The sequence below is a fragment of the Mycteria americana genome, chromosome 22, assembly GCF_035582795.1.
Source record: "Mycteria americana isolate JAX WOST 10 ecotype Jacksonville Zoo and Gardens chromosome 22, USCA_MyAme_1.0, whole genome shotgun sequence".
Lineage (NCBI taxonomy): Eukaryota > Metazoa > Chordata > Aves > Ciconiiformes > Ciconiidae > Mycteria > Mycteria americana.
In genome coordinates this window covers 8,420,192-8,432,875 of record NC_134386.1, presented here as the reverse complement: position 1 = coordinate 8,432,875, position 12,684 = coordinate 8,420,192, and the positions used below count along the sequence as shown (strand labels likewise).

The window sequence follows — 12,684 nt, the reverse complement described above, 5'->3', positions numbered from 1 at the left end:
CAGTGGATCTGGGTGAAAGTTCAGAGCCTGCAGCCTAAGGCTTCAACAGCCTTGATACTAATGCTAAAGTGACTACTACAACAGTCCTCCCTTTGTTTTTTTGGATCAAGCATTTCTCCTTAATATGTCAGACAAAGGTCAGACAAAGGTCGTGAATTATTTCAGGACGAACAATTCACCACCCTGTTTGTATATATAAGATGATTACAAGTAACACAATAAGGCTAAGCATAATACTATTATCATGGAATGCAACGTGGTTGGAGAGACAGTTGTCAATACTGGCATAGTGGTTTCACAAGTTACATTGACAAATACCATATTAACATTTATAACATACTGGGTCAATTGGTCCTCTCCATCCAACAGGCTGGTCTTAGCCAGGATATAAATCCCTGGGATGGCCAAATGTCTCCCAAAGAGAATTGCTACTGGCGTTAGTCCTATGGATTGTTGGGGGCATTTCGCACATCCCACAGGACTAAGTGCAATGTGTCCAGCCACTTCAAACCTGTGTTTGTGGATATTTTTGCTATCTCTTGTCTAAAGGTTCTGTTCATTCTTTCCACCTGTCCTGAGGGTTGCGGGTGATAGGGAGTGTGCAAGTTCTTCTCTATATCTAGCGACTTACATAGTTGACCGATTGTATTTGCTGTAAAATGGGCACCCCCGTCTGATTCAGGTGATTCGGCAACTCCATATCTGGGTATAATTTCCTTCAATAACGCTTTTATTCCTCCTCCTGTGCCCGCTTTTCTTGTGGGGAATGCTTCTACCCAACCTGACAATTCACCTACTAAAACTAATAACTGTTTGTATCCACTGGTGGATGGCATATCTGTGTAATATATTTGTAATTGCTGAAAAGGGAAACTGGCCCATGGTCGTCCCCCTAACTCTGAGCTCGGCTTGATACTTGAAAACTTTTGGCAGGTTGGGCAGCTACTGGTGGTCCTTTTTGTGGCGGCATAAATTCCTGGTGCTGCCCATATGTTTTGTACCTGTTTAGCCACTGCCTCTGCTCCTGCATGAGCTTTGTCTTGAAACCACCTAGCCACGGTAATTAATTACTTCTTTGGCAAAACCGGTTTTCCTCCAATTGTCCATATTGCACTGCCATCTTGTTCTGCTTCCCACTTTGCCCATTGTTTCTTTTCCTCTGCTGTAGAGTCCTTTTCATACATGGCTTTGTGGTCTCTTTAAATTTGGCCATTCATTCTGATTTTCCATTGAGATTGCAACCATACACTCCCTCAGAGGTTGCTGGGCTGCAGCCTTTGCAGCTGCATCAGCTAAAGCATTTCCTTTACTACTTTCTGCAGAGTGCTTGCTATGGGCTGGGCAATGTAACACAGCAATTTGTTTGGGTAGTTGGACCGATTCCAGCAAATTGCGTATTTCCTCTCCATTGGATACCCTTTTCCCTGATGGTGTGAAAAATCCTCGTTCTTTCCATCTCATTGCTGTTGCATGGCGTTCCCCGAAGGCACACCGAGATTCTGTGTAAGTATTGACTCATTTTCCCTTTCCTAGATGAGCTTGCACATGTCAGCGCTACCAGTTCTGCTCCCTGGGCAGTCAGCCTTTCTGGGAGTGGTTCAGCTTCCATCACTTGTCCTTGGCTGACCACGGCGTACCCAGTCCGTCGTTGTCCATGCAAGTAGTAGGATGAGCTGTCTACAAATAGAGCTAAATCTGGGTTCTGCAAAGGAACATCAGTTAAATCTGTTCGTGGTTTGCTAGAAGTAAGCATTAATTGTTTGCACTGATGATGTTCCTCCCCTTCATCAGGCAATGGTAACAACATTGCAGCATTCAGGGTATTGCATCTTTGCAGAGTATCATTATCAGCCATAAGTAGAATTAGTTCATGCTTATGTGCCTGTTGTGATGACAATGCTTGAGTCGCATGTTGCTTCATTAGTATTTCTACTTCGTGTGGGACATAAACTGTCACTGGATGTCCTGAGATAAGTGGGCGACTCTTCTCCAATATAGCCGCTGCCGCTGCCGCTGTTTTATTTCATGCTGCCGCTACTGTTTTATTTCAACCTGGTGCCCCTGCCGCCACTGGATCAAGGTGAATTGACTAATAGGCGACTGTCCTGTGATGTGGACCCAGTTTATTGCATTATTACTCCACTGGCTATCCCTTTTTGCTCATGTACATGCAAATTAAAGGGTTTTGTGTAGTCTGGGAGTCCAAGGGCGGGAGCTGATGCCGAAGCTCCTTTTATCTTTTTAAAAGCTTGCTCCCTTTCCAGACACCATGCAATAGGTTCTACCTCCTCATTTCTCATTGTTTCTGTCAGTGATCCTGTTAATTCTCCCAACCCAGGAATCCATGGTCAACAAAATCCCACAGCTCCAAGGAACCCTCGCAACTGCTTCTTTGTGACCGGACATGGAAGCTTTATTATAGCTTCTATTCTTTCTGGGTCTATTACCCGCTGCCCTTCCCTTAGGCTAAACCCTAAATATTTAACTTCCTTCTGACACAGCTGCAGTTTGGATGGAGATGCATGATGACCGTTCTCTGCTAAGGCAGTACATAGATGAATAGTGTCTTTTATACAGGCACCCTCATCTTTATTTGCTATTAGCAAATGCTCTACATATTGTACAAGGGCTGATCTGCCCGGTAATTTTATGTCTCTCAAGTAATTTCTCAGTATTTGTGAAAAATTGTAGGAGACCCTGCAAACCCTTGTGGGAGACGTTTCCAGGTTAATTGTTGTCCTTTTCATATAAAGGCAAACAAAAAGTTGGCTGTCCTCCTCTAAAGGGATGCTAAAGAAGGCAGCTGTTAGATGAATCACAGTAAAGTATCTTGTCCAATGTGGTATTTGTAAAGGTATGGTAGAGGGATCGGCACTACTGGATGAGAAGTCATTATGTGCTGATTAACTACCCGTAGACCTTGCACAAAACGGTATTCAGGGTCCTCATCTTCATCTAATCTATTCTTTTTTACAGGTAGTATAGGAGTGTTATGCAGTGACACACACATCTTCAGAATTCCTTGGGCTAAATACCCGTCTATTTGCTTTTGAATGCTCTTCTCAGCTTCTTGGGGAGTCGGATACTGTTTCACAGCCAGAGGGGGGTGTCCTTCCTTTGTTTTTATGTTTACGGGTTGAGCTGAAACTGGTAATCGCACATCCGTGCTAGTTTTACCCCACAGCTTTGTTGGTACAGATTTCAATGCTTGAGGTAGTTTTAGCTCATTATTTGGGCTTCCAGTGACTACAGTCATTCCCAAAATTATTAAATCTCTTCCTTCAGGTGTCAAGTGTAATTCTACATCTAAAGCCTGCAAGAGATCTTGTAACCAGATGTAACCAAAGTGACTAGTTTGTTCTTTGGTAACTAAGCAACATAGAGATAGGAGCAGGGTAGACAATACTTTAATGTTGTGTTTGTACATCTATGGCTATGGATATGCTACTATGTCCAAAGACAATAGAATGAGGAGTAGTATGGTCATGCTGCTATGCTCCCAGTACAGCCCCAACCCATCTTGACAATGAGTCGAGGGGCAGTTAGAATAACTGGTTTGGGTTAGAACAGGAAAAAGGGTGCCAAATCATTGTTAGGGACCATGCACCGTGAAGAAGGGAAGCAAGTTACATAAGCAAGGTGATATTGCGCATGTCCAGAAGAAGGGCTCAACTAAAGGACACACCTGTATGACCACCAAGGACCACCAGAGACCCCCACGGAAGCCCCTCGGAGTTCAAGGATGCATGTGTAATGACCATGCAAATATGATAATTAGTTCTGGGAAACAGAATGCATATGCATGATCATTCTGGGAAATTTGATGCATATGTATGTAATCAGACATTATAAGCTTTGGTTGATGTAACCTGAGGTATGCACGCTAGGTGGAACGATCCCTGGTGCATCCGGCGCTGTAATAAAGAATGCCTGCTTCTTAGTGCTACATTGGTGTTAAGAAGTTTGATTCCTGATTTCGGTGACAATCTCTCCCTAACAGGCACACTGGCGATTCCTCTACCAATAAAAATTACCCCCCTATACTCTTGTTTCCTATGGTTACTAATAGGGGTTTACTCAAATTCTGCTTTCTCTGTGCTATGACTCCATGTATTAAAATTCTGTGTGTGGTCCGAGACCCTCTCAGGGTAAAATTCAAAAGGGATAATGTGGCTCCTGTTTCTACCAAGAATTCAACTTCATGACCATCAACTTTACCTATAATTTGTCCCTGCTGATCCAATTGGGTTACCCACACATTAAAAATTCCCAGTCCTTCTGCTTCCCCTTCAAGTTCTGCAGGGTTTCTTCCTTCCAGTCATTCTGATTGTGAGTCTTCCCGGGCCAGTTCTTCCCAGTGCTAATGTCCTTCTTTTGTCCTCTCCTGTGGCCAGAGTGGGCATTCCCACTGGATATGCCCTAGATTCCCACAATAATAACACTCCTTGCCAACATTCCTTACTGATCCCCTTTCTTTTCTGCCAAATGTTAGCTCAGACCTAGTATCCAGTCTCCTTCCACTGCTCCCTGACCCCTGTCTCTCACTTGCAAATGCCTTGCTAAAGCCAAGGCCAATAAATTTGCCTCCTGCTCTTTTACTTTCTTCCTTTCTTTAATCTGCTCAGCTTTTTGCCTTTCCTCACACCCATCATATACAAACACAGCGATACTCAAAATCTTTTGCAAATTCTCCCCCTGCCACCCGGGCATGTGTTCTTTAAAGTAATTCTGTATATTGGGGGCCGCCTGATCCACAAAGATGCTAATAGAGAGCATGTAGTTAAAATTCTGTGGCATCATTCCTCTGTATTTTAACAAAGCTTGTCGGAGTCATCCCCAACAATCACTAGGATGCTCCTCAGGGCTCTGCCTGCATTCTTGTTCTTTAGTCCAGTTCAACCCTAGTTGCCCACATGCTCTAATGGCTTCTACCAAATTCCGGAGCCCTGTCTGACAAACGGCTCCATCCCCTGCATCATTATAGTCCCAGTTTGGACCATTTTCTGGCCAGGGGTTTCTGTTTCCTCCCTCCTGTGGAGCCAATTCAGCATCCTTCCTCATTATTTTCTCTCTTTCATCAGGGCAAAAGAGTTCCCTTTTGAGCATTTGAGTGTCACTCCACTTTGGATTATACTCCATACATATATTCCAGAATAATTGGGCACATCTCTTGGTGTCTTCCCTTAGGCAGGGCATCTTACTTCCCCACAATGCTAAGTCACCAGGTTTCCACGGCTGGTTCTATGAAAGGTTAATACTGGCGCAGTCTCCGCTGGGGCCCCAGGGTGCACAGCAGCAGGATTAGGAACATGAGTCATAGTCAGAGGGAAGAGCCCGGCAGCCGGAGGGTTAAGAGGAGGAGAGTCAGAAGAAGACAGAGACAAAGACAGATAAGGTGGGGTTGAACTACTCACAGGAATTTCTTTTTCCAGTAGCTTTTTTTTTTTTTTTTTTTGTCCTGGCAGTTTTAGTTTTCTTTCCCCAGACCATGCATGCCATACATACCAGTAATCCATTTGGTATGGATACCTGTCCTCCAGTCGATGACTTAAATACATTAATTTGTGTGGATCCATTTCTGTAATAAACGGCCATTCACCTTGGTATAATTTGATTGCGTGCTTTTTAGATAATTCTGCTGTACCATAAAATTTGTCCCAATTCTGTAAGACCTTGGCCTAGGGCGTCCTCTTCTCCACACTGGGTACATTTCCCATTTCTTCCCCCCCCATCAGGGTCTCAGTTATGTGCGTTTTATGCTGGTCAGGCCACACCAACTTTTGCTTCTTGTTCGCTTTCCACTGACCAGGCCACGCACTAACTCTTTCTAAAATCTTTTCTAAAGTAGTAAAAATGTGTCCTTCAAAAGACAGCAGCTACTGGTGAAGCAAGCCAGAGGGTTTATTGGTCCTCTTCTAAGTTTTCCTCTTTGGTTCATCATGGGGCTTTTGGTAAAGCAAGGGTGGACTATGTGGAAAAAATGTATCTGGTGCCTGTAAATTAGCTGGAGCAGCAATGGGTGCTGCCATTACCCAGGGAAGACAAGAGGGCTGATACAGACCACTCTCTGGATGCTGAAACGAGGGACATTCTCCAGAAACCAGATTTGATGGCCTACAAGAAAGCTAAAATGTATACAGCTGCTCTTCAAAAGTACTTGTCCCACAAGAAGCACAGTGATCAGGAATGGGGGAAAATAACACCTGCTTTTCTGGAAGAAAACTAGACAGAGGTGGAAAAGTCCCTGGAGACTTCTGAGGGCTCCAACCCTGTTGTTCAAGAAGTGCCTGTGTGGCAGTGTGCTCCCCCACCCCACCCCTCCTCGCATAAGCAATAACCACCAGTAGCAGTCGTGATAGCTGCTTTGATGACTTAAAGTGGACTTTGGGGAGATGGACAGCAACACAGTAGCCAAGGGCCGTCTGGCATAGGGACCCAGATGTCTTGCTGGTATGCAAATATGACTGTAAGTCAATCATCTTACTCCATAAATAGTGGACAGCCCAGGGCCCATTGAGCTCTCCTGTACGGCAGCAGGCTGCATGCCAGGATCTCCCCTTGAGTAGGGACACCTCTCAAGATTACTCCTTGAGGTTGAGAGAATCCTTATTGCATCAGATACTCTGTAAGTGAATTAGGAATAAGCACGCTGAAACTTGTAATCTTAGCTAAGTGATATAAAGGATTGATTGCGCATATATAATCCTTTAGACATAAAACATTGACCAAGTCTGGGACTAAGTCTGGATCCAGCCGCACCTAGACTCCTCTCAGAGAATGAGTTTAGAAGGCAAGGGGGTCCTCTCTGAACCTCGTGACTCAAGAGGAGGGTCTCCCTAGCAGTTTTGTCTGACCCTGTCCCCTATGCAATAAATAATCAAGTGTACCTTGATTATGAATCATGTTAAACCACTGCCGCATTTACCACTGAACTTTGTCAACTCACTGTTTTGTCAATAAAATATATCGTTGCTTCTGTCTTGTGAGTGAAGTGCATCACTCTTTCTGCGACAGCCTGTTAATGTGCGTCCATGGTATCAGAAGAATGCGCAAGTGCTCTGAGGTAAACTAGGGCAACACAAGCATATTTCTTCTTGAGAAAAGCAGAGAAGTTTTGTATACAAAGGAGATGGCATTAAGGGGTCCAGCCTGCTTGATTTAGTACAATGTGTCCTTCAGATTTGTGGCCCATCTAGCCTGAGAACACCTAGAGACTGGAATATTTTTATGAAAGCCTGTGATGAATGTTCCATCCTATGTCATGGGTCATACAACAACAGGGGTCTCTAGGAACAAGTAAAAGTAACTGAGGAGGGCCAAAAAGCATCACACACACCACCTAGGAAGAGGAAGATACCTAAAACTCAGTGGTGCACACAGTGAAGTTTACTGTTGAAACTAAAATGTTCATAGAACCATGGAATCATAGGATGGTTTAGGTTGGAAGGGCCCTTTATAAGATCATCCAGCCCAACCACCCCTGCTGTGGGGAGTTTTGTATTCACAAAATCTTCAAACTTTTCTGTCTGTAGTGTCCATTTAAAAAACATGTTGGGGTGGGGTAGGGCAGGTTGGGTTGGGCTGGGCTGAGTTTAAAGAATACAGTCTTGCAGTTGGATTGTAAGTTTTATTTACAGAATACATTTATGAAAATTGCTACAAGAGGTGCTGGTCTGGGTCTTCTGAAAGATATTTTAAGTAGCTATGGTCATGGGTAATGCTCCATCTTCATCTTTTACAAAGCTCATCAACATCTGATCATTTTGTACCAGATTGTTAGAATACAGTTTTGAAATCTGTTCAAAAGGTAATCCCTTGTTATGGTGATATAGGGAAAAGACACAGTGGTATCCGCAGGCCATGGAGGGTGCATGCTGCAGTTGCTTCCTCTGGAAAGCAATATCCGTAGCATTGCGATTTAAAAAGGCCATGCTGCTTTCGGGAAAGAGAGCACTGTTTGGAGGATAACCACAGGAGTCAAAAAGGTGCATTTTGATCTGCCAAGAAAAGTGCTAGCAGGCGCTCTCCAGGCTGGTAATGAGGATGCATACTCACCACCCACACTCACTAGTCTTGGGGAAACATGGGCCCTAAGGAGCTAGCTGCTCGAGTAAGCACCTAGAAATGTTTCCCTTGTGTAGGGCTCTGCTGAGAAAAAACAAGAAAGCTGGTTCATCTCAGACTTCTATCTTAGACAGCAGATAATTCTACCCCAGAAGAACCTATTGAATATTTCCATAGTCTAGGCAACAAATTTGTTATGTGTAGAAAGTCTCAGTCCCAGGGTCAGAGCTGGGTCTGAGGCCCGGACCAATGCCAGATTCAAGAGAGGACGAGGTGAAGGATCCATCCAGCAACTGCTGCAGACTACCTAGGAGGCTGGCCTGGCCAGGAGGACAACAGTACCCCAGGCCAGACACAGGCACAGATACAGAGAGCTGGGGCAGGCCTGCACTAGGCCTGAGCTCCCATAGAGACCTTGGGCCAGGGGCCAAGCCAGAGCTGGGGCCCATGATTGCAGTGGGCCTAGGTGAGCTTGGTCCTGATGCTCATTGTCACTGTGTTACTACCTGACTCAGCACGGCCTCCCACAGAACCTGGCAGAAGAGGTGCCCCCCATCCTCACCCTGTGTAGGAATAACCGTCCTGGTCCTAGCGTGCTGGTGGTGTGTGGGGTTTGTGTGAGGGCAAAGCCCCCACACCACAGGGCCACAGGGCCTGCAGATGTGGGAAGACCCTGGCCTGTGTGTGCAGACCAGCAGTGCTGCCCGGAGCACACGGGCCACTTCAGCACGAGGGCTCTGGGAATGCTGAAGGAGCTTGGTGTCTGGGGGAAGGCACTCCAACGTGTGCTCTATGGTTGGGCTGGTGCATGCCCTGTACCATTCAGGGGCAGCTCACAAAACCTGCTGAGTGCAGAATCAAATTCCACTGTCCCTGCCATGTCTCTGCAGTGCTGGGAGTATCTCCTCTCACACAGCACCTTTCCAGACCAGAGCTGGGTTGTGGCACTTGTGGGGCTGTAGAGTTCCTGGGCCTCAGGAAAGCTGTGCTTGAGGAAGACAAGGCAGCACAGAGAAATGTTGCGTGTTTGGGGACCAGTCACTGTCCTGGGCCTGCCTTCACCCAAGTTGTGAACTCACCCTGTGGAGTTCACAGGGACAGGAGACTCCAGTGTGTGGCCTGCTGTAGCTGAGACCAATACTAACTTGTGAACACGTCAGCCCTACACATGTTGGCAACGGGTGGGTCATGCCACGTGCTGTGCTGAAGGGTGATAGGGCTGCATGAGGAAGCTGTTCCTGCTGTCCATGCCCAGGCATGCTGACCATGGCCCCTACATCAGGGGATGGAAGAGATGGGCAGGTGGAGTAGGGACTGTGGGCCATCCCCAAGGCTATTGACCCGTTCCCAATTCCTGCCATCCTTTGGGAACATCGTCTGCTGAGCCTCCTTCCCCAGCACAGTTCCACCAAAAGCAAGAGGAGCACTCTTCCCCAAGAGCTTGCGGGACTGCTGACCTCCCTGGGGCCTCCCACATGCCCACAGTTCCTCTCTGGAGGACTGCAGTTGTCAGGAGTGCCAAGAGGGTATTTCTGAGCAGAGTCACAGCAAGGCAAGGACTGATGGCCGTTGGCTGTGGAGCAACTAGGGTTGTCTTCCTCAGCTTCAAGAGGCAGTGCCTGAAACAGGACTCGCTGCAGTGTGTCCCACACTCCAATCCCTCAAGGAGTGATGAAGGGTTCCCCTGTGCCCCCACCTAATTCCTTCCACAAAGCAATGGCTTTCTTCATCAGCAGTCAGTATGCGGATGGAAAGACCACCTAAGGGACACAGGCAGGGTTGCAGCAAATTTTAATGAGTCTGAAGAGGGAAAAGAGGTCACGGCGAGTGGAGGCCCCCAGTTGCAGGGGGGAGCAGGAGCAGCCAAGAATCTGTTTCCCTTTTCCTGTCAACCTGCTCCACAAAAGGAGACAGGCTAGCAGGCCACTCCAGTCTGGTTTCTTGGGTCCTCACAGCAGGCTTTGAGGAGAGCACAAGACAGCAGCAAAGAAAAAGAGAGAAAAAGGGTGAGTGGAAGGCAGGAAAGGCAGACATTGGCCATGTTTTCAGGGACCCCAGGCTAGTCCTTTCCACTCTGCCCTTGCAGGGCAAGCCAGAGATGGTCAGCTGCTCTTAAAACAACAGCACGAAGTCCAGCACCATGTTCTGAGTTCCTGGGGGTCCTCGTTGAGGCCATTGCCAGCATTTTTAGCAGGGGAGGCATCTGCTGCCACAGTAGCAGCTGGAAATGCAGGAGAGGTCACAGCGCCCAGAGGTGATGGGCACTCTATCACAGCTGAGGATGCTGCCAACAGTAGCAGAGGTCGCAGAATAGTGTTCTACGGGAGAGATCCCACAACGGTGTTCTGTGGGAAGGAGTTGAGGGTGGGGCCAGGCAGGGTCACCACCACGGGAGAGGGCTCAATGACGACAGTGTAGTTCTGGCACTGCCTGACACAGGGCTTATTGCAGCTGTTGGCCCGTGGGGTCAGGCAGCCAGGCTGGCAGGGCTGGCACGGCTGGCACTGTTCGTAGCAGGACATGTCTTGGGGTCCAGAATGCACCTGGGAGAGAGGGCAGGGAGGAAGCAAAACATGGGGATGCATGAAGAGCAGCCTGTCACCACACCATGAGAGAGCCAAGGCACATGCAGGGATGGGAGCTGGACGCTCTGCAGAGATGTACGAGGGCTTCTTGGCCTCGTCCTGCCAGGGCCCAAAAAGAGACACCAGCTCCTATGTGGCTATTGCCTAGCTGCTGAGTCCAGAAGCCACCTCAGCACAGTCCCAGCTTCCCTCCATGTCTAACCTTCTCCCTCTCCTGTGACAAGAAACCCCAAGACCTGGCATAGGACAAAGCTGGTGTCAGCTGAGAGGTCCATTGAAGTGAGATCTCCTTTTAGAGAAAGCAGAGAAGGAGAAGGAGCTTCAGACTCACCTAGTTCTCAAGGAGAAGGAGGCAAGTGAGATGAGGAGGCAAGGAGAGAAGTGGATGAGAGAGTAGGAGCTGGGCTGGTTTTTATCATGGACCTTTACTGCCCCAGGCTGCCATCCCTTGTAGAGGTGATTACTTTCTGAAAAGCTCATCTTGAATGCAAAACATCCCAGCTAATGCTATGGGTTGTGTTTTGGCTTCCTGAATTGCTGTCTTTTCATTTCCTGCTTTATTCCATGCACATTCCCCAGTGAAGGCATCTTTTGCGTGACAGGATGAAAGGCCCAAGCATTTCCAGAGCAAAACATGTCAGCGTGGGCAGAGAACTCCACTCATATGCTGCAGGAGTCAAGTAAGTTATGTCAGTCTGGGTGACACCTTTGGGTCTTCTTGTGGCCCTGTTGGCAAGAAGTGTCCCATCACCTGGGTTTGACCCTATCACACCTCACACTGCTCCCGGGAAAATTGTGCTGGCCTGTTTTTCCTCCTCCTGTTCTGCACCAGGGAGGGAGGCTGGGGGAGAGATGTGGTGCAGGCTCCTTTCCAGATCTCAGAAAGAAAGGCCTGACAACAAATGGCGCAATAAAATGTCTGGTTTAGTAAGATAGAACAAAAAGAGGAATATAAATAGCAAGTAAACCTTACATCCCTTCAGATGCTGGGAACCCTGGATTCATGCAGCATTGTACAGACCCAGGTGGATTTTCCCAAGACACGTTGTGCAGATCCCATCCAGAAGGAGCTTCTGGTTCACTCTCATGCTGTGGTGCCTTTTATTTTGTGTAACAAAACAAAAGTACATCTTCTCTTTGCACGCTGGAAGGTTATTTGTGCCATAACACCCACCAGCACGCAGCACAGGCTGGCACAGGGCACTCCAGCAGATTCCCTTGCAGCAGCTACTCATGCTAATAATGCAAGGCCCAATAGAGCAGACATGTCTTGCCCAAGATCACTGACTTCTCGAATACAGTATCTTCCGCAAGGCTCTAAATACACCTCCCCTCTCTGTGCAGTCTCCCTGGATACCCAGACAACACCGTTAGCATGTTTAGGGCCTTGTCCTTCCCCAGAATGCTTGCCAGAATCCCTACTAGGGCTGTCCCCAGGATTTCCCCAGTTGAGTGCACAGTTGGTCATGTTTATGCATGTGTTCTCTTGTCTGCACTTGTTTGCATGCTGGATTTGTGCAAGTGTTTGTTAGTGCAGATTTTTGCATGATTCTACACCAGTGTGCATGAGCATGCACATGTTTGTGTGTCCTTGTATGTCACTTATCATGAGGGAATTTGCCAGTCACAGCAGGGCACTCACTGCTCTGTCCATGAGCTCCACAGAACAGCCAGAGCCAGAAGGAGCCTGAGTGCTGCTGAACAACAGAACAAATCTGGCAGAGAACTGGCCACAACACAGGCACTGAAATGCAACCTTCTGTATCTTCAGCCCTCCTTTTCCTGCCCCTGCAAAGCTCAAACTCCCCTATTGCTGATTTCAGGCCCCAACAAGGATGGTTTGACACCAGTTTGGATTCTTAGTTTAATTCAATATGACAGTATTCAGAGTGCCTCAGCATAGCTGGAAGTCACCTCTCTGTTCCTCACAAGCTCAAGACACAGCTGTTGTCCCAAGTGCTAAAGAGTACAAAAGGATGGGGTTTGCTTTATGAGCTCCTTGTTTGAGGCAAGGAAACATTACTGCCTCATTGTC

General features: G+C 47.3%; 1 protein-coding gene and 1 pseudogene across 1 annotated transcript in view; one reads left to right on the top strand and one right to left on the bottom strand.

Moving 5' to 3' along the window:
* Positions 1 to 12,684, top strand: part of LOC142419578 (M1-specific T cell receptor alpha chain-like) — a 394,724-nt gene that overhangs the window by 35,380 nt on the left and 346,660 nt on the right. Inside the window, exon 3 of the mRNA XM_075522679.1 lies at positions 10,544 to 10,570. Within this exon, the coding sequence (XP_075378794.1) occupies positions 10,544 to 10,570 (27 nt within the window). The remainder of the gene's footprint in view (positions 1 to 10,543; positions 10,571 to 12,684) is intronic.
* Positions 10,252 to 10,586, bottom strand: LOC142419587 (feather keratin Cos1-1/Cos1-3/Cos2-1-like; annotated as a pseudogene).